This window comes from Ambystoma mexicanum, chromosome 11 (assembly GCF_040938575.1).
Source record: "Ambystoma mexicanum isolate Mex_15411 chromosome 11, UKY_AmexF1_1, whole genome shotgun sequence".
NCBI classification, from domain to species: Eukaryota; Metazoa; Chordata; class Amphibia; order Caudata; family Ambystomatidae; genus Ambystoma; species Ambystoma mexicanum.
Window position 1 is genome coordinate 830,145,675 of NC_090934.1, and position 22,360 is coordinate 830,168,034.

Here is a 22,360-nt window from a genome sequence, read left to right on the forward strand (position 1 = left end):
TCCATTCCTTGGTTTGCCATTTAAAATAACAAAAGAGTAACAGAAAATTAAGTTCAACAGTACATTTTCAACCAACATAAAACAAGAGAAATATGCAGCAGAGGAAAATGGTGTAACTGGACCACACTCATCAGTCCATGAATTTCATCAACCAAACCACGGCATACTAGGAGTTGTAGCCTTGGGTAACTTAAATAGGACTAATGAAAGCTTAGGGGAAGTGCCCTTATGCTTTGGGTGGAAATCCATTAGAGAGGAATGGGATTAGAATGTTTACATGCGCTTCCCAATAACTGTTTGAATAAATACAGAGACTTCCAGGATTACGCAGTCCTTCCATTTAATACGATTTATAGGAAATGCTTGGATTTTCCTGGGATGGTAATCTGAGAACATGTGCCAGTGCAAGCCTTTCAGAGCAATATCATTCTTGCTTTTTCAAGTTTTTCCCACCATCTGTGTCCTTCTGTAGTGAGAGTGTTACCATCTGTCTGGGTGGATTGCTCATTAGATGCTAATCACATATGGGGGTAGCCTGCACTTCACAAGTTTGAATCCTGTGGCCAGGGCAACTCAGTCATTGAGACTTAAACAAGAAAAGCATCCCTCTGATATGGCACTAGAAAGCATCTGTCCAGGGAAACTAGAGAAATCTAAGATACCCCCACACTTCTGGCAGTCCAGTATCCCTCCTGATGTCCACCCTCAACGAACCATCCCCATGTTTCACCCCATCCCTCCTTAAGCACTGTTACTTGTTGCCCACTTTACGGCAAATAATAACATGCTGTGCTGTAAAGACTGTTCTCCTTTTAGGGGTGAGCCCAAACCTGATTTTCATATGGTCTTCCCCTTTCTGTAATGTCTTGGCAGGCAAAGAATGATGGTCTGGAGGATTGCCCAGAGCGGTGCCAGAGGTTAAGATTAATTCTAAACATTCCAGCCATCACCTCTTTTGTTGTGCTTGAGTCACCCCGAGTGGGACAGTTATACCCAGACATGGGTCCCGTGCCTGTTGGCCCTAGCTACCTAAGCTACACCTCACTGATGATGGCCAGTGAGGCTGAAGCATGTCTGGAGATGCTTGTGGTCTTGTGCAGAAGGGATGTGACCTAGCAGTTCGGGCTGGACTGCCCCTTTAGGGGTGGGCCCAAGCTTGATTTACATATGGTCTTTGCCCTTTCTGTAATGGCTTGGCAGGCAAAGAACAATAGTCTTGAGGGCTGCCCAGAGCGATGTCAGAGGTTAAGATTAATTCTAACCCACCCAGCCATGATCTCTTTTGTTGTGCTCTTCCCCTCGTAACCATCTAATGCAGGTTAGGGTTACAGATAAACAGTGATGTGTTGCATCCCGAAGCTATGTCCGTTTTCAATAAATTCCCAAAACAAAAAGTAAAGAAGAAAACATTGAATAGTAGGCTTACCTTTTGACAGGTATCATGCCAACATCTACAAAAAGACAAGAATACAATTTCAATATTTAATGCTTAGAAAACATAAGAACCAAAAAATATCTAAAGAGCAACTAAAATCTACATGTGCAAAGTCCCCCACCACTCACGTCGTACTTTAATGGACACAATTTTCTTTGTACGAATGAGATTTATCACTTCTTCATGGGTGCAAGAAGAAATGGAGTACCCATTAATCCGGACTATCTCGTCTCCAACCTTAAAAGTAAGATGAGAACAAGTAACAGATTACATTCATGTCAGCAGTTGTTAATCAAGGTCAATTTGTATTATTTTGAATATCATATTAATATTTCTGATGGAAACTACACCTATAGGTACCTCTGGGAATAAAACAGGGGAAAGAAAGCGAGTGACAAACCATATGTGGAGAGGAAGAGCATCTGAAGAAAGCTCATGGGGTTAACATTACCAGCAATGACAATGCTAAATAAAGTTCTACTTGCAGCTCATGGCCCCACGCGGCCCCGCTAGTAAGGGCTACATGTTTGCCCCTAAGGGATTCTGGGAATAAAGACACAGACAGCATGGCAAATAAAATAGTTTATTACATTTATGTGTGTGCGGGCTTGCACTTTGGAATAGTCCATCCAGCCCCACCATGGGAATGGATGGAATGTTCAGGAGAAAGAAAAGAACAATGAAACAGAGCTCCCCTGGCCAGGAATGGTCCGGGCAGGGGAGAAAAGGATCCAGAGACGATTTTAACAAGAAACTGAAATGTTATGAGGACAGGGGCAGGGGTGGGGGGGTGCTGTCTTGAGCAGGCCCCAGGGCTAAATCCCTCTATGGCATTGGGTGGCACATGGGTTAGTCCCTTCAGGGGGTAAGCGGTAAGCCGAGGGAGAGCAGCATATGCCAGGGGCAGACCAGATGGGCCCAGCATTATTAAGGGTCCGTGCAACATTTAGGGTGCTGCCCGGGCCAACAAAAATAGATGCCCAGCCTGGACCACATGAGGAAGGGCAGCCCAGACCAGGCGGCCCGGTCATGCCCCCTGTTAGCCCGTCTTGTGGGCAGCAAGGCAGGCCCTTCATAAAACTTCTCCTGGACCACATATGTCAGGGCCGTCCCAGGAGGTGAAGAGCGGAGAAGTCAAGGAACTGATTCCTGGCCTTCTCTGCCATGCAGTCCAGGTAAAGGAAAGCCATGGACTGCCTCGCAGAACAGGCCGGGGGAAGGACAGCAGCCTGCCCCCTGCATCTAATGACGTATTGCTGAGGGGCTAAGAAGCTCCAACAAGCTGTGACACGTGGTGGGAAATATGACAGTGTCCCCGTTGCTATGGGGACACTGCCTGAAGTTAAAACTGAGGCGTGGGCAGCAGTGGTGATGTGGGGCAGTCACAACCCCAATGGGGCCTCCCCAAAGATAAAAAGAATTACGCAGATGCAGAGGCGAGTGCAGCTGGGCCCCTCAGCCAACGGAGCCCACCCAGAAGATCAGAAGAAGCAGCAGGTATACATTGAAAGAAGGTGGCCACTAGCCATCAGCCTGACCCCAGTTCAGCAGTCACTCTATTGTGACATAGTGTGTATATGTAGTATATATGTTGTATGTCGATGTATGTTGATGTATATATGCATGAGTAGATATATACATATATTTAATTATTACATGTTAAGTAGGGTGCTATGTAGGCAGTATTAGTTTGATTTTTATGGAAATGATATGTAGGAAATTAAGTAGGCGTACAGTGGTTGTTATTATAGGAAAAGGGGGTAGAGGGGAGGTGCCCTGGCATGAGGTGGTGAGAGGATGTGTCAGGCTGCTTGAAGCTGCCTAGCAAGATGGGACTACCCACAGAGGCCATCCTCTGGCCTCACACTCCATGTGAGTGGCATCTGAGTTGAGGAAAGGGGCATTTTGCGCCAGACTCACCCTAAGGGTCCAGCTGCACCTCCAAATAAGGGTGAGCTGACGTAGCAGATCCCCATCTAGTTGGAGCTCATGCTAGGGGAATCCTACGGAAGAGTAAAGGGAAAGCTATTTTAAGTATAAATGTATTGCTAAATAAAGGGGGGTCAAGGTTGGGGTTGTTATAAAATTCACTCTTCTGTCTGTGTCCATTGGTAATCTAAGAACTCAGGCTGTAACCCATCTCCTGTTCTCATCCATTTTATTTGGTAGGTGAAGCAACCCCTTGCTACACAGTGGGCCTGGGGTATGGGGGGTGGTGGTTTCATTGAGAACTGTCCCTGGTCTGTGGTGAGGGAGTGAGTGTACAACTTTACCCTGACAATGCCAGAAAACAGAGTCTAAATACTAACCAGAAGGAGAGAGAAAAATGAAGAGACAGAGCAAGATAAGTGTGAGAAAAAAGAGAGATAATGAAAACCGAAAGGGAGCCATAAATACAGAGAGAGAGAGAGAGAGAGAGAGAGGGAGAGAGAGAGAGAGAGAGAGAGAGAAAGTGAGAAAAAAGAGGGAGAGAGCGAGAGAAAGCATTTGTGTGTGTGTGTCAGTGTGTCGCTGTGTGTTTCAGACAATTAAATACTTTTAAATTCAGTAAGGGATGTTACTGTTAAAAAGCTTAAAAAACACTAAATTTACTAGTTATAATTAGCTACTAAAAGATAATTTGCCCCAACCCAACAGTGCGTAAGGTAAGACATTATATTGCAATAGCATTACTATTGACATCGCCAACATCGCAGACATGTGACTGCCTTAAAGGGAAGTGGATACAGGTTGTGCTTACAGTATGCAAACTATAAAAGGTAGGCCTCCTGACCCAGGTTGATAGGGCCCCTTATTCCCCTTGACAGGACCAGTTTCTCTGACCCTTCAACAACTTGTTGAAACAGGACATTCTGACCAAAAGAATGAAAACCATTCCACTTGTTTACTTATGCGACTGTAAGACACTATTTGCATTCTAATTCTCAAAAGAAATATAATGTGTAAAATATTGATTCAATATATAGGACATTGTGACACATAACAAATCACTGTAAAAACAAAACATATAAATGTTAGCATTTGCCTAAAAATACCTTTGTTTTACATCAATACAGCAACACATAAAATCACATCATACATAACACATTTCATCTTTTTGCAACGTACCGACTTGATACAGTTATTACTAATCGTTGTCAAGCACTTCACCTCAGACAACTGCATACCCAGAAATTGCACCAAATGTACATAATCAACTACAAAAGAGACTCAACCAAAAACAAGAGAAAACAGTGGCAGATAGTAATTTTGTGAAGTGGTGGGAGGTAAGTATTTGTTCCAGATATGCCACAGTGAACGAACTTGGCGAGGAAGCCCGAACAAATCGAGGGGGCACCATTATATCCTAGTTTTACCATATAAGAACGTACTCATGTTTGCTTTGTGCATAATGCCAGTAATGATACGACAAGAAAACATGTTCACGTTTGTTCTGCCAATATATGGCAGCATCCCCATTTAAGAACATACTCCAGTAGGCTTTACCATTAAAAATGAATGCAACAGTATGAAAAAATGTCCAAACTGGCTGCACCAAAATGCAAGTCTAGCTACATAATAACACCTATCATGCTTGCTTTATCAAAGATGCCCAATACAAAGGTTCATGCCACAGTAGGAATAATACCACTGATCATGATTGCTTAATAAAATATGGCCAGTACAAAATGTAATTCCACAGTAAAATAAAATGGCTAGACTGGTTGCCAGTCTAGCTACATAGTAACACTTATCATGCTTGCTTCATAATCCATGGCCAGTAACAAATGCCATGCATGGCCCCTGTTGCACAAGGGCCTCACACTCAGACATAATCACATTAATTATGAATGTGATTATTTGTGAGTGAGAAGCACTGTGGTGGCAGATGTGTGTCAGGTGCTGGGATCCTAGGGTGTACCCATGACATTTTTTACTGGGCATCTTTTTCCTGGGCATAGATGCCTAGTAACAGAAAATACCAGGCCTGCCCCCTGGGCTGCAGCTCTTCACACATGCACACAATACATTTGATTATGTGTGTATGCCAGGCTCTGGGGGCCCAGGGGGCAGGCATGTTATGTTTTACTGGACATCTATTATAGATGTCCAGTAAAAAAAACACCATCCCTGTCACTTGGCCCCACAGCACCTAACGCACGCCCATAATCAAAGTGGTTATGTGTGTATGCAAGGTGCCTGGTGGCCTAGGGGGCAGGCATGGTATTTTTTACTAGACATCTATCATAGATGTCCAGTAAATAAATACCATCCATGTCCCCTGGGTCCCACAGCACCTCACAGATGCACACATATTCAAGTGATTACGTGTGTATGCGTGGCGTTGAGAGCCCAGGGGGGAAGCATGGTATATGTTTTGCTGGACATCTCTGATAGATGTCCAGTTAAGAAAATGACCATCCCTGTCCCCTGGTCCCCCAAGTACCTCAGAAAGAGCTGATTTTGACCGGAAGGGAGGGGTATTGTGGAACAAAGGCATCCTCCTCCCTCCCACTCACCAAAATCACCTCCACAGACCAGCACAAATACACACGTGTACACATTCACACAACATTCACACAGCAAGCACAAAAGTACCCAAATGCCTGTGTTGTACAACCGTCTTCCCGCCCACTCACCAAACTCAACTCCACAGACCAGCACAAACACACAGACACACAATCACACAACAAGCACACAAGCACTCATCAAACCCTCACTCATAATACAAGCATGCATGCATCCATACTCATATTTAAATAATAAATGAATGAACATACAAACACACCACATTCAGATGAGCACCCATCATCATACACTCACTCATAACAACACAAGGATACACACATCCATACACATTTTTAAATATTAAATACATTAACATACAAACACACACATTCACACGCCCACCCATCATCATTCACTCACTCATAACAACACAAGCATACACAAATCCATACACATATTTAAATAATAAATATATTAACATAAACTTACCTTTTGCTCTGGTTCTGAAGTTGCTTCCGCTCCAGCTCGCTCGCAGCATGAACCGGAGCCAGCTTCCTGGATCCTGCACATGTGTGCAGGAGCCAGGGCATTGGTTAGGAAGCACCCCTCAATGTCTATATGTGTGAGGAGACACATTAGTACCTCCTCACACACACACAGACACGCCGTTCACCCGCCAGCACTTCCAATGAGCTAGGCAAGGCTGGGGAAGCAAAATTCCAGAGCCTTGCATGGCTCATTGGTATGCTTGGCTGTGGAACTGAACTGTCAAAGGTTAACAAAATCGTGTTTCCATTCGGCAGCCATCCGATGAGCGCTCCCTCAGTTGGAAAAAGCAAATAAGGGAGCGCTCTGTGTTTCGCTTTGCTGGCTCCTTGACTCCTCCATAATGGATGAGCAGCCTCTGAGAACAAAGGATATATTAGTCAAATATAGCATTAGGAGGTATGGAGCATTTGTTTCACTACTCTTCCCTTCTTCAGCACTCAAAATGCTTAAACGTTGTCACATTCATTTCTGAATACTGTTGTCTCTTCAACAAGTAATTTATTAAAGGAAAGGGAAATTGTTTGAGTTACTGACCAGCTGACGAGGGATAATAGCTCAGACGTGGAGGCTTGGGAGGAAGTGAAATTCAGGAGGCCACAGTGGTACCATGACAACTGCTGTCTTCAATTAGCAGCCACCTTCATTGCAAGAATTCATTTAACATATGCATGTATATGGTTCAACCTCAATTACACAGAATTGAATTAAAACAATAATCAAACTGTAAATTGTTGGGGGGAGGTACTCAAACAAGTCAACTTCAATCCACTACTGGACTACTAACTAGGTGGATTGTTTCTAATGCCAACAACAAGAAAATAATCAAATGATTGTCAGAATTTGATCGCTCAGTATTTTTTCTTGGAAAGTATTAAGGTACGTAAAGGTGAAAATGTACTGCTTGAATGTACTGTAGACTGTTCAATCTGTGCAGATTGTAAATCAGGGATCCTGGTGAGGAACCTGTTCTGCCCAGGGAGGCTACTTATCATTATGGTATGATCCTTCATGATCCATTTGATGTTCTTATAGTCAAATGATTTCTTGTGTAAATTGAGGGGGCAAGCCACGCAAATCCCACACTTGTAATGTCCAGTGAGTGGAGGTAGGTTCCATAATGTGTTGTCAACTCGCGGTGGTGATTCGATTCGTGTGTACCAGTGAATCCCTTAAGTTCTTTTTCTTCTGAAAGGCAAAACATGGTGTTTGATTCAAAGTGCCTGGCTGCTTTACTAGATGCCAATTTCTCTTTATGGTCTTTTGTATTAATGGGCTCAGCAGTCCAAAAGTGGTGGCACAGACAAGCCTACCTAGTTCCCTTTTGGGCTTATTTTCGAGGCAGATTTCTCTTGGTGTATGTCTTGCTCTCTCTTGGCTTGCTTGATGGATTTGATCGGGTAACTTCTTTCGGTCAGACAGACTTGTAAATCATTAGCATGTTTCCTGTAACTCTCTATTTCTGTGCAATTTCTCCGGATTCGCAAAAACTGTCGGTGTGGTAGTTTGTATTTTAAGCCCATTGGATGATAACTTTGAAAATGGAGTAGGCTATTGCGGTCTGTCGGTTTTCTGTCCTTATGATACGAGGCTCATTTAGCCCACACAGATGGCTGAAACACCCCAGTGTCGACGCACCTTTTAAACCACAGTGTATTGTCACTGTTTTCTAATAGAACATTTTGTTATTTGTTTTGTTGTCTTTGTTGGAAATGTTCATTAATTCACTCTATTGCACTGTCTACCAAGCCCTGGTACAGACTGTTTCATTTCATGTTCTGACACACAATCAATTGGACTAATCAGTGTTTATGTTGTTGTGTTCTATCAACCTGTATGATTGTTATGAAGACATTTGACTAAATGCAACCTGTCAAATTATAAACAAATCAAGAAGTTACCCACACTGGGTACCACGCATGAAGTGTTGTGTACATTTATTATGGTCATAGGACTAAAGGAGAGCGCAAAAAAAGTGTTTTTTCTTGACCTATTCAATTGTATATTTTTCTGTTCTTGTGTGCAGCATAAAATCATGGAGTAAATTCTGCCTGATCTCCACATTAAACAATGGGTTTACTATCAATCAGTCATTTATTGTTTATATCCCTGAACATCTTTAGACAAATTCTAAATGGGTGTACTATATGCAGAATATAAAATCATGTTCTTCAACCCATAGTTCTTGATGCACCATTAACAAATAATGTATAGTACGTCTCAGAATACAACATATTCTTATATTTACATATTCAAAAGTGCACTTTTTCTAAGGATGGACTGGAAGTAAAACTTCCAAGGTCCTATCAGACTTCCCGTAGTTCCCAGATAAGCAGGAACTGCACATTCTTATTAAATGTTTGTACTTCAGCCTCAAGTGCCACCTGTTTTAAATATAGTCAACCTCCCCCTCTAAACCATGGAGAAAAATGGTTTGCTTTGGCAAACCCTTTCCAGTGTGGCAGTCCTTCTCCAAGCAACCCATATCGTAATGTGCAGGGTTCTTCAACCCTTGGCTCTCCAGATGTGTTGGACTATGACTCCCATTAGCCCACACCATTGATTAGGCTGGCTACGAATGGTGGGAGTTGTAGCTCAATCCATCCGGAGAGTCAAAGGTTGCAGACCTCTGCCTTATTGACTGAAATAAATCCCAAATTGACTTGGAGAACGTCTCTCAAAAAGTATCTAGAGCGCATTTGCACCAGGTACCACTTTATACCTCCTTGTTAAAGGTATCATTAGAACAGCTCCAATGACCCCGATCCCAATCGCCTTTCTCTGATAATCTTCTTCCATGTGGGTGAGTGAACGGGGGTGGGAGATTTGGTAGATCTCTCAATGCATGATCAGTTACAAAGTGTTGCAGCCCTGCACAAATTCTCCTGGTGGAACTTCTATTTCATTAGCAAAATATAATTCTACCTGTTAGTCTCAGTATTCATGCAAGCTTAATCTAGGATTTCAATACATTGGGCCTCATTATAAGTTTGGCCATAGCATTGCTGGTAAAACCGGCAGGCTGCCTCCAAAGTTCCAAAAAATTCCAGTGCCCGCGAATGGGCAATTACCAGGTCATTACGGCCCTTGACGGACCCTGTAATTGTCCATTTGCGGGTGCCGGAATGAAATGCTCCCCATTCCCACCATAGGGCTGAATGGGAATGTGCAGGTTGGATTCACCGGCACCATTGAGAATGTTGCCGGAGCATCCGACTTGCTCTGCTCGCAGGTGCTGATACGGCCACAAGGACAGACCTGGCAGCCGTAATGGCACCCGTGAGCAGAACTCGAAGTTTGCCGGTCCAGGATCAACGGTACTAGCAAGCTTACCAGGTACTGTAGTTCCCGGACCGGCAAACTTGTAATGACCCCCATTATGTGTCAGAAGTACACAACCAGCTAACAGAATCATGCAAGGTCAAGGTAGCACAATATAGAAATGCTGCACAATACTTTCCCTCCTAGATTTTAGAAAAGGGCTACTTGCAGTAAAACAACCTTCACCCTTTGCTTGCACTTGGTGTATGTGAGATATCTAAGATAGAGTACTTGAAATGTCATACTTGGATATGTATGGGATCTGAATTTGACCCTCCAGCTACAGAGGGCCGAAAATCAACTCGCTGTATATGCCAAGTGGAGAGGAGGTCAGAAAGCGGTCAGAAAGCAGATAGATCTAAGAAAGACCTCATTTGCCCTCCATACCCAAGCGGAAAAGGGACCCTGGGGCCCTTTGCTGTAGCTAAATCTCCAACACATGTCAGACGCCAGGTTCCCAGAAAAGCAGCTTGTTTAAGAAACTGTGCCATGACCCATGGGGAGTTGATCCACCATACATACTGAAAAATCAGATAAAAGCCTAGCAATCAGAGGTTTTCTCATGACAAACAGCAAATAATGCATAACATCTTCCAGGCACAGATCTGCAAGGAGAGTATACCAGGAAGTTATCCTTGAGTAGTTAAGATACTGCATTGAAGAGATGCTTTTACCATCTTTGGAGCATTTGTTATCTAAAAGAGACATTTTTGCCAGCTTTGAAACATTGATGCATGAACAAAACATTCCTACCATTCTTAAGGGAACATTTATTTAGAAAAGACACTTTTGCCATCCTTCCTGAAGTAATCCAGGGGAAGGGAACTAATCTCTGGATGCAAGTGCGTCTCCTTGGGAGAAACCACTTTTTTTTTGGATATACTTATTTGATTTACATTTTAACACTTTCAGGCTAAACCTAGATCAGAGACTATTTACCTTACAATTCTTAATTGTTTAATTTATAGTGTGAGGGTCAGATATATTTTGCACACAAGGACAGTTTACTTAATTTTGATGGCAAGACTCAGACTGATCTTTAGTCGTAGTTTCCTATGTAGGGAAACTCTCTTTAAGATAGGGACAGAGAGGCTTTTATCCAACCCCTTTTGTTTTAATAAAGATACCTGATGTTGAGAATATTACAACTTTGTGTCCTTTCATTTCTGACCCCTCACACAGCGCTCTGTTTTTAAAATACTTTTGTTGGTGTGTTTCTACCCAGATGGGCCTGCCAACCATTGGAAGTATAATTGAACTTCACAATATCTGTATATAAGACACCACATGAATAATTGTCCTACTTACTGTTTTAGGGGTTTGATTCATACTTATTGTTATTTGCTTCTCCTGTTTCATGTTCGCTGAATTCTGTTGTTATACTGTAAAGCGCTTTGGATTAAAACGCTATATAAATAAAATAAATACAAATACAAATACATGAGGAATCTGAGTAACAGTTTCTCTTATAAGTTTCCTTTTAAAAGGGTAATTGGCACTAAGGAAAACCTTTCACCTTCTAAACACATCTCACCTTAGTAACCCAGTATTAGGGTGAGTTAAAATATGGTGTGGAATTGCTGTCTACGTAAACAAAATTCTTATTAACAGCAATGTGGATACACTTTCAAAAGTTTTCCAGTGAACTGTTAACTTACAAAGTGAAAACTTGTTTTTGGTTGGAAAACCTGCTAGCAGCTGTGATGAGTCGCGGGATTCAGGCACATCTCCCTAGGGCGGACCCTTTCCCTGTGAGCCTGCTACCCAATACCCTCCCTATGGGTAGAGGCAAGCGGGTCCACAACGGGAGAGACTCCCCCCTTGGGGACAAGGACTCCCGCTCTGATGAGGAACTTCCTACGATGAGGAACTTCCTAACAAACCCATCTATAGCCCATTGCTAAATATCACAAACCAGAGGAAAACATGAAGAACAAGCTGATATTTGTTATTGTCTTGTCGAACCCTTGAGTAAACCTGAAATCAATACGTATCTGGTACTGAGACGAAGGAAACCACAGCAACAGTACAGAGTAAAAGCAGAACATATGTCCCACAGCAGCGTCATAAATCTGAGAGGAGGAGACCTGGAAGTGAGAGAAGCCCATGAGATACAAATCAGCTATGAGAGTGGATCTGAAGGAGATGTAGATGCGCAGCTTCAGATGCTGAGAGGAAGCTGGTGTGCAAATCCGAGAGTCTTACCCTCAGGAAAATCTGAAGTAAGAGAAGCCGAAGGACTGATACAGTGTCCAGGGAGTGACAAGTGAGAAGTTGTAGCATGACCGAAGCCCAGTGGACTTGGAAGTCCCTAAACAACGCTGAGCCCACTTACCTAAAGGCAAAGTGGAGCATGCCGGATGAAGAAGAAGCAAAGAGCCAGAAAGCCAACCTGACACACCGAAGAAGGCCCTGTGTGGACTGCAAGCCCGGTGAGGCAACCCCTGAGAGAGAAAGGTAACGGAGAGAGTGGGAGAAGCAGGTGGGGGACCGAAAATAACTAATGGAACATTCATACTAGTGCCAGTGAAGACCAAGTATGGGAAGTATATAAGAAGAGTAGGAATCATTACTGGAAAACTCAAACTTGTCCCAGTAAAGATCAAGTATTGGAGAAGAGTGAAAATCCTTACTGGAACGCGCATAGCCGTCCCAGTAAAGACCAAGTATTGGAGAAGAGTGAGAATCATTACTGGAACACTGATATTCATCCCAGTAAAGACCAAGTGTTGGAGAACAATTAGAGCTATAATTAGGACAGTCCTATTTGTCCTAGTCAAGAAAAGGACAGGACATTGAGTAAAGAGAAAGTCTCAAGTTTAACTAACAAGATACGAACAGAATGGCCACAAGGAAATAGTGGGATATAAACAAACAAGATCACACGAGAGAAGAATAAAAAGGAGAGGGAGAACCAACGTGTAAAAGGCACCATTGAAAAGTTGACCAGCCCAATATCTGAACTATATGACGTGATAAAAGTAGTTACAAAGAACTACCTACAAATACTAAAGTGAACTTGCTGAGAAGCAGCCCAAAGGAGAAGGGAGTCATTCTCCTGTGCCTTAGTTGTTTTGGTAGTGGCATGGACAGGTTAGATTAGTTTGGACAGAGGACAGGTCTTCCTTTTGGACTCACATATAAATGACGTGCACCCTAGTTAGATTTTGTCAGGTAGCGAAAACCCATAGTTCAGGGAAAGTCAGGAGTTTACACTTACCTTCTAATGAAGAATATACCTAAAAATGGAAGACTTGAGTCCTTGTCTTTCTTCTGACCCATCACACAGTCCACAAATCGGAAGGGCAATAGCAGACCACACCAAGAAAGTATCCTCCAAAGGTTGTTTCGCTAGCTTTTATAGAAAGAAAGTTATTCTTAATTTGGCGCTGGTATTGTTGGAAGAAAAACAGGAGTACATTTGATGGAAAACAAACAGGCTTCAATTGTTAATTGTTCCCTAATGCACATGGTGGCAAAGATACTGTATCCTTGAAAAAAGGGACCAGGATGAAATAAAGATAAAATTATATCTTTAAAAAAAGAAAGATATAGTAAGGGTAGGAAAGTAAACAGCAAAAAGCAAATGCACTGACATGCCTGTATCTTCCACCCTGGTTTTCCACTTTCACCAAAAGATGTTATATTATGTTATCTTGCATTTGTATAGCAGCACCTACTGCCATAGTTCATGCCGTCAAAGTGCTAATGCCACTCAGACTGGCAAAGGATGTGTATGAGAGAATATTTAGTAATGATAGGCAAAAGCAATGTCGGGTAGATAGTTGAGATGAGGGCAAGGGATACATAATGTGCTCAGGAAGGCATGAGAAGGAAAAGGTGGAAGCGCTATATGTACTTTTGGACCCCACTGTATTATAAGGGGCGTGGCACCAAAAAGAGAGCTAGCAGGAGAAGAGCTGTTCACTGCGCCAGGGAGTAGGTCTGGAATGTACTCACTGCATGATGAGTTGGGGCATGTTCAAGCCATGACAAAGAAAGCACAGGCGGCAAACCCCTTCTAATTATTTCCCAAAAGCCCCCAACAACATTTTGCAGGGGTTGAATGACAGAAATCTGAATTTGCCAATTTTGCAAGATCTTCCTGAAAAGCAAGCCAAAAAACCACCAATTTCTTATTATGTCATTGTTACAAAAACCCTAAGATTGTGCACAAAGTGATTAAGAACAGCAAGCCTTTCTATGGCTTAGCCATGGTCAGACTTCTGAGGTTTCCAGAGAGTCACGGTAAGCCAAGACATGTGGAAACCATGCCCAAGTAAACACAGCTTGCAAAGCCCCTCTATTCACTGCCCAGAGCCGAACGTCCACAAACGGACAGATTCTATGTAAAAGTTGTGAAAGCTGGATGATAATCTGGACACATTTATCTGAGGGGTGGGATTGCATCCATAGCTTTTTTTGAAGCAGAAGCCCCAGTCTTTCCTTCCAGGAGATTCCTGAGTCCTGTTAGGGCCTTTGAGATAATGGTTATATTGGTGTCTGAGGCAGGACTCCTCTGAGGATGGATACTTATGGGAGTTAATTTACATAATCCCACCTTTGGCTAGCCTTCTCACCCTTGGCCTCAGTTACTGTGTCCTATTAATATCAAAATAGGGGTGTATGGTCTAGTTAACAGATTAGATTGGTGATGAAACACTTATCTGCTTCATGCTTCTGCCTTTGATGCTGCTCCCACAAAGCAAGGTCCCAATTCCACCCCCTAAACAAATTGTATTCTTGGTAAATATGCCAACACCTCTTGTCTCAGTTTTTGGGACTGAGGACATAGAGCTGGGAAAAGGCCCTTCAGTGGGAGCCAAAGGACACAACAGAATACTTTAAAGGGAATTATTACCAAGGGAGACTCTTTGATGTGGGGCAGAGAGGGGTGAAGGGAAGCCCGAGGATACAAAGTAACAGAAAGAAGACTTTGGCCATCTTGGTTCTTACTGAACATCGTTACTTTAATGCCAACCAACCCCAATATACAATAAATCAAGGACTCTGTGTATGACACTGCAAATAAGGTAAAATCTTTAAAAGAGGCACAAATTGGCCTTCAACAAAAGGTTTGGAAAAAACAAACCACCTTTAAGAATCAGCTTTCAAGAAGAAGGATAAATACTAAACTCTTTTTTGCAGCTACAGCTTCTCAAAGTCATTTGTGTAGGGTTAAGAGAAGATTTCCATGAAAGCTGGCAGCTCTTTCCCTAAACAGTTCTGGGGGAAAGGTCACTGCTGGAAGACAAGTTTGCCTAGTTCTGAAGACTGCTGGGTCCAAGGGAGAACCTGCCAAGAACTGAAGCAAAGACCCTGCAAGCACCTCTGAAGTACTTTCCTGGACTGGGAAGAGTATGGCAAGGCATTATATTTTTTGAAGGGGCTTGCTGAAAGGGCCGACCGGGTGCCCAAAGTTGCATTCTTTGTCAATGCTGGTTCCTCGAGCGCATCATTGCCTTTTCGAGCCACATTGAGCTGACCTCAAACTACAATTGAGTTCATGATAAAAACCAACTTCTCTATTACCTGTGCTTTGAGCTACATCGAGCCACCAGAAGAAATCTATTTGAGCAGTGAAGTGGACGCCACTCACTACTAATCCTGTATTATCGAGACCAACCAGCTGCATCAAACCATCAAGACCACAATACTTGTTTTATTAGCCACTACAACAGTTTCCAACCGCGACTCGTCCCATTGAAAAAGGACTAAGAAGACTAGTTCACTAGAAAGAGTAAGGAAATGTTGTGGATGGTCTATATGCCCCCAGAGGCTTTTGCATAGATTCATTTGGACCTAGAGATAGTTAGGAAACCATTCTCTACATTAAAAGACATTCTCAATTCTGAAAAACGAATCTCGATTTTTCTGAATTTGTACTTGTTTTCCTCCCTGCTTGCATTCATACACAAATGCATCACTATATATGTTGCTTTACATGGGTGGGACTGTTAAGTGTTTTGACCACTCCTATTTGTTTGAGTAAACTATCTATATTTTATAAGAACCCTCTATGGGCACATTTTATTTTGGTACCACAGCACCATTGTTGTCCGGATGCTTGCGTACAGCTTCACACATCTCTGGAAGTTATAGCCTGCAATTGGCCGAAGCTAGGTGAATGCGATATACAATTCATTTGGGTGCCATTTTTACCATTATGACAGCATCAGTTCGGTGCTGGTTGCAGGGCTTGAGGGGGCACAAGGGTTAGAAACTACTGCTTTCCCCTGTATCATTGCTGGTCAATAGTAATTTATTCTTCACAGGTAGCCAGAAGCATTGGCAGTGTCCTGATAGTTCAGTCCTCATCTGCTGAACCAGACAGGGACCAGAATCTAAGGAGGTAAACTCCACTGCTATCACTTCGATACCAGCCAACCATGTTCAGAGGGTATTGCTGCCCCCAGCAGTGCAAATAGTGTGTTGTTTGTAGAAGGTCCTTATTTAATCTGCTTGAATCCCTGAATTCAACAGTAGGCAGTAACTAAAGCTAGGCACCATTCATGTAGACCACAGTTCATGGAAAGTGAATTCCATTTCCGGACATTGCGCTTTTTACACCGGTTTCTACCGTTCAGTGGCCAGATGAGTACTCAGCCAAAATAACAAAACCAAGACTCATCAAGTAGGTTCAGGCAGTGATCTTGTTCTAGGGTCGTGCCCAAGGCAATGCATAAACATATTAAAACATAACGATATATGGACTGTATTATATATCCTGTCAAACTCTAGTACATAAATACGCATTGAAACCTTTGTTCTTGGACTCAACAGCAAATGTTTATTGGCCTAGTAATTTATTATCAGTATTTTTCATAAGTTCTTTTGCAGGACCTTATGGTCCATATTACAATAAACAAGAACATTGTACAGCCCTCAACAGTGTAAGACATATTTGGCTGCTTTTGTTATTTCTTTCATGCTTTTGCCCAAGCTATAAAGCTGAGAAGAGAAGGAGAACACAAGTAAGCTCCCTTTGCCCACGGGAGTGGTGAACAGGCTTGTTTCGAACATGTATGTCTCAGTTCAATGCTATCTTGTACTCCACTCGAGTGCCACACAGTAATCAAGTCTGGGTGGAAGTGGGGATTATACTGGGTGCTTAATTCACCCTGGCAAGTGTTAAGGAGTCTGAGAAGCTCTGAAATGCTGCCATGATGAAAGTCAGCTTGAATCCTGTCTGAATGTAGGCAGTGCTTGTCTTGTCTCTGTCGGACATGTAATCCCATAAAGAGTCACTGCATCTATGGAGGAGGGAATTGAGCTAGGTTTTCATAGGAAACAGATATAAAATGAGGTCGGATCTACCCACCAGAGCTCAGCAGCTGACTCGGCTGCAGAAATGTCCCACTTCCAGAAATCTCACCTCCACTGGTTTCGACTGCAATACATTGTGCTTTTTTTCTAAACATTGCTCTGACTAAGTTATAACGTAGCATAAGGAACAGTTAATTTCTAGGAGTAGAATATGGCCTTTATGTAATCACGTGCATTCCTTATAATGAGAACACATTTAAATAGCAGAATGCTGTGCTTTACATCACCATTACGTACTACAATGTGTGTTCCTTCATCTCAGCTCAACTAAAAATAACAAGACATTGGAAAGACTTTCCCCCCCTCTTTCCACGAATAGTCATGTTCCTTTGGAGTGGGATACTGGGAATATCTTAACAATGTGTCATCTCTCTTCTACCCCTACACGGTCGCTAAATGTCAGTGTGTTCAGTTAGGGTTATGAAATTACTTTCATGAGCAAACCTCCCCATTGATGAATGATTATTTAATGAATAGCAGATACCTATACAATCAGTGACATGTGTAGATCACTGGTAAATGGGAAGCAATGGGGAAAAGCAAGAGGGGAAAACAAGACAGAGGAAGGTTCATTTGTAAGAATGCTGGTTGTGACGAATATGGGGTTACCACTCCCACAAGTTTGTGTGGACTTTTCCCTCCATATTCTAAAACACCTGCATGTGGGACATTTCTGTCAAGCCAAGTCCTCCCAAACATTCTCTGTGTTTTAGGCAAATGTTTGAGGTGGTTTGGGCAGAAATAGTATGAATAGAGCATGTGTGGTTCAATTTCAGGATCAGTCTTATTAAGCAGAGGAAGGAGGTTGCTACAGCAGTTGAGGGAATAAGCATTAGGTTAGGTAGACAAATGAAAGAGGATTTATCATAAAAGAGGAGCCATCCGTACCCTCTGTTTTCTCTCCCCTCACAACTCTATTTCCAATTCCCTTTCTCACTTAGGTTGGCTTCCTTTCCACTCCCAGCTTATATTTCACTTCCTTTGTCTTGTCTTTAAATCTCTTCACAACCTTGCTCCTCCTTACCTCTCCTCTCTTCTCTCATTCTACACCCCCTCTCACTCTCTTCATTCTGCTGATCTTTTCTTACTCACTGTCCCCACCCCCTTGTGCCTCCTCTCGTTTCCGCTCTTTTCAGCTCCTTGCCCCCTTACACTGGAACTCCTTACCTTTTACTATCTGCTCCTCCCTCACCTATTCCTCCTTCTGCTCCTCTTTGAAATCACTCCTTCTTCAATCCCCTCCCCAACTTCCTTCCCCCCTCTCCCTTCTCTCCCTCCCTCTAGTACCCTTACCTTTGTTCTCTTTATCTTTCCCCTTCTCTTCTAAATTATCCTTCCTCCTACTACTCACTCTACTCACTACTTTCTCTCCCTCTTCCCTCCTTCCACACACCCCCTTCCTCTCCTTTCCCCTTTTCTCGTGCAAATTGTTCTACATGACAATTTTCTGGTTTGATTCATTTTTACTGTTATTGCTGCTACTGTTCAATGTGTATGTATTCTTGTTGTTAACTGTAAAGCGCCTTGGATTAAGGCACTATATAAAACAATAAATACAAATACAAATACACATTTGGTTGAGCGAGAGGTGGGAAGTAAAATGTGTTTAGTTGAGAGGCTATACATTAAAATTACATTTAGCTGAGAATAAACCAGAAATAGAGAGGGGACTTATTTTTGTGACTACTGGCTACTACATCAAGTGATCAGCTGGCATGACATAAACGCACATAACCTTTATTTTTGTAGTGAGGGGAAGGACATACCAGAGTTCCTTGGAGGAAGGCAGAAGAGTGCATTCAGAGGTATAAATGAGTGTGCCATATTTATTTTGACAAGAGAAAATACTATTTGCAAAGAAAACATCTAAGAATTCTTTATAGGCAGGAGAGTGCATTTAGTGCCTATAGTTGAGTGTGTCCATTTTTTATGGTAAGACTAAATATGTGTTTCTGAGGAAAATTCAACTTTCTTTGGAGATAGGAGGAGATTACTTTTAGTGGCTGTAACTCAGTTCATGTTGTGGACACACAAAATACGTTTTAGTGCAAATTAAACATTCCTTAGGATGCTTTGCAAGTAAGAGAGTTAGTTCAGTGGTGGTAACTGAGTGCGCAACACATGTGCAATCTGCTAGTGTTTACTGAGAGGTGACCATTTGGAGTGCCTTTATGTGTGGAGGACATAAAGTGCCAAAGCGAGAGGGATGCATGCTCAGGAGGCTAAGCCCACTGTCATTGGGACAGGCAGTGGAGTGTTGTTGCCAAATTTACCAAATAACAAGCCAGGAGAAAAAACAACCAGTTCACAGGTGCAGGATTTGGGATGATGTTGGTTTAACGCTCTACCACCACTACCCACACCCACTCATGAAGAGGATGAGGATAATGATGACCAATATGAAGGTGATCCATCAGCCTCTAGGATGTAGCACAAGATGTTGGAGACAAGTGATACCGAGGAGGAGAACAATGCCACAGTTGCAATGGCAGAGGCAAGGACAAACCTGCTCTTCCACCTTTGTACAGAGTCGTTCAAAGACTGCCTGTCACATCTGAAAATCCAAAACATCAGTGTGTGACACGCACTGCACCAACTCCACTACCATCACGTTCACGCCCAGATTAGCACAAGAGGAAAGGCCTTCTCGCAGCAAATAAATACAGTATGGATATGTCTCCTTCTACCCGGTTTCTCGGGTAGCCGAGAAACCGTGCAAGGGTGGGCTTGTATATCATAACCAGGAAGGAGCCTCTAGGACTAAAAGAGATATATTCATTTTATTAAATATTTTCTTATGCACGCTCCCAGTGATCAGGTCAAAGTTTGAACTACTCTACGCCTTTCATTATGTTTAAACAAGTGAAGAACACAGTCCATCCAAATTCCCACTTAGATTGTTCTAGAATATAAAAGAATAAGCGACAAACATAATCTGAGGGTGATGATTGCACTTTCAAGACACACAACAAAATATGCTGTTTGATAAGGGTATCCCCTTGTCTTCTTATTTGACAGGGGCATGCAGCTTGTTGTTGTGTGTGAAGTTATGAAAAAGGTGTATTTGTCACATAAAAGGAAAGGGGTTCACCTTGTGAATCAATGTAAGGTCTGGAAGATAAGATTGATAAATAGGGTATGTCGGGGCTTTAAATCAAATGCAACTACCGGAGTTGGAAAGAGTCACACATTTACAAATAAATCTTTGTCACCAGCAACACCTGCACCCCGTACTTGAATGTCTCCAGGCTGTCTGACACCTCTTCCACACACACACACTTGCTAGCTTCACACCAGCTCCTCTCCTACTTCAAGGTCAATTAATGAATTATTCAGAAATGATTGTATCCGCAGCTAAATCTCCTCTCCCTTAACAAAAAGCTATGGCCTCACCGCCCCCCTGGCCACCAGGACAACTCTCTGGTGTTTAATGAGAATCAGGTTGTTCACTTCCAGGCAGAGAGGTTTGGGTTCGGTGTTCCACAGTTTTGTGGCCAGAACTGAAAGGAAGGATCCTCCTTGCTGTTTCTTGTTGAAGTTGGGGAATAGTACTAGTGTAGCACTGCTGGACCTAAATGTTCTGGAAGGAGCGTAGTGTTGAAACTTACTTCTGAAGAAAGAAGGGCCCCCTCCATAGTATGAATGATGAAAGATTCATATAGTTTTCAAATGTACCCTTTTATTTATTTTATTTTTATTTTTACATTTGTAAAGCGCCACACAGCCCAGAGGCATCGGGGCGCTGTTGCACGAAAATGACTTAGTTGCAGTGCAGGGAGGGGTAGATCGAGGGTGTTCCAGCGAGATTGTGTCTACCCCTAGCCTGGAAAAAAGGAGGTTTGCCTTTACAGAGGTTATACAGTTGACAGGGCCCAGGTGGGGTTTATACAAACAGCATAGTTTTTATTGCTTTCCTGAAGCCCAGGTGGGATTCGATGCCTCTGATTTTGGCGGGTAATAGGTTCCAGTTGGTGGTGGCGAGGACTGGGAAGCTAGCGCCCCCTGCTCCGGTTCTGATGCTTTTTGGAATTACTAGGTGGTTAGTGTGGCTCGACCTAGTTGGTCTGTTAGAGGGGGTACCAGCGAATCTCTGAGCAAGGTAGCGCGGTACTGTGTCGTGTTGACATTTGTGGGTGAGTGCCAGTGATTTGAAAAGGATCCGTTCCTTGACCGGAAGCCAGTGGACAGATTTTCTGGTGGCTGAGATGTGGTCTCTTTTCGAGATTCCTGTGGCTGCTCTGAGGGCATTGTTCTGCACCGTTTGAAGTTTTTTTAATGTTTTTGGCTGAAGTGCCTAGTAGGAGTGCATTGCAGTAGTCTAGGCGGGAACCAATGATGGCTCTTGCGATGGTGAGGGATTTTTCCTGTGAGAGGAAGGGCCTTGCAGCAGTGATGAGTTTTGAGTGGTAGGCTGCTGCTGAAGAGATTGCGTTGACCTGTCTGTCCATGGTGAGGTTTGAGTCCAGGTAAACTCCAAGGGTTTTGACTGCTTTGGAGACCGAGATGCGGCAATTGTCGATGATGAAGGAGTCATATTGTGGCCCCATTTTATCCATTGTGGCTGGTGATCCGATGATGAGTAACTCTGTTTTTTCACTGTTGAAGCAGAGCCAGTTTTCCGCCATCCAGGTTTGGATGGTGGTGTAAATGGAGATGAGGGTTTTTTGGTTGGCTTCGTAGTCTCCGGTGAGAGGGATGAGGACTTGTGTGTCGTCCGCATAGTTGGTGTAAGTGATGCCCATTACATCGAGGTATTTGAACAGTGGCCTTGTGAAAAGGTTGTACAGTGTGGGGGATATGCAGGACCCCTGCGGGAAACCGCATTTAATTAGATGTGGCTGGGCGCAGGCTGTGTCCGAGATGACTTTCATTTCTCTGCCGCTAAGGAAGGATGCTATCCAGGCGGTGGCTTCTGCTGAGAAATTGCCTGCTGAAAAGAGAGGTGATGGCAGAGGGTGTCATGATTGACCAGGTCAAATGCCGCCGAAAGGTCGAGTAGAAGTAGGAGAGCTGGTTTGCCTATGTCTCTTAGGTCATCGATTTGGTCATTAAGGTCCAGTAGTGCTGTTTCTGTGCCATGGTTTGGGCGGAAGCCAGATTGCCGGAGACCAAGTAGGTGATGAGCTTCTAGGTAGCTCTGAACTTGGAGGTATGCAGCTTTATCCAGGATCTTGAGAAGGAAGGGAACTGTAGTGATGGGCCTATAGTTCCCTGGTACCTTGGGGTCTAGTGTAGGTTTTTTTA

The 22,360-nt window shown here is 43.1% G+C and overlaps 1 protein-coding gene across 2 annotated transcripts in view; it reads right to left on the bottom strand.

Annotated features, from left to right (window-relative positions):
* Positions 1-22,360, bottom strand: part of USH1C (USH1 protein network component harmonin) — an 844,250-nt gene that overhangs the window by 557,753 nt on the left and 264,137 nt on the right. For both annotated transcript variants that reach the window (XM_069623780.1, XM_069623779.1), the window contains exons 5-6: positions 1,564-1,672; positions 1,427-1,451 (exon numbers count right to left, since the gene is read on the bottom strand). In XM_069623780.1, the coding sequence (XP_069479881.1) occupies positions 1,427-1,451; positions 1,564-1,672 (134 nt within the window). The remainder of the gene's footprint in view (positions 1-1,426; positions 1,452-1,563; positions 1,673-22,360) is intronic.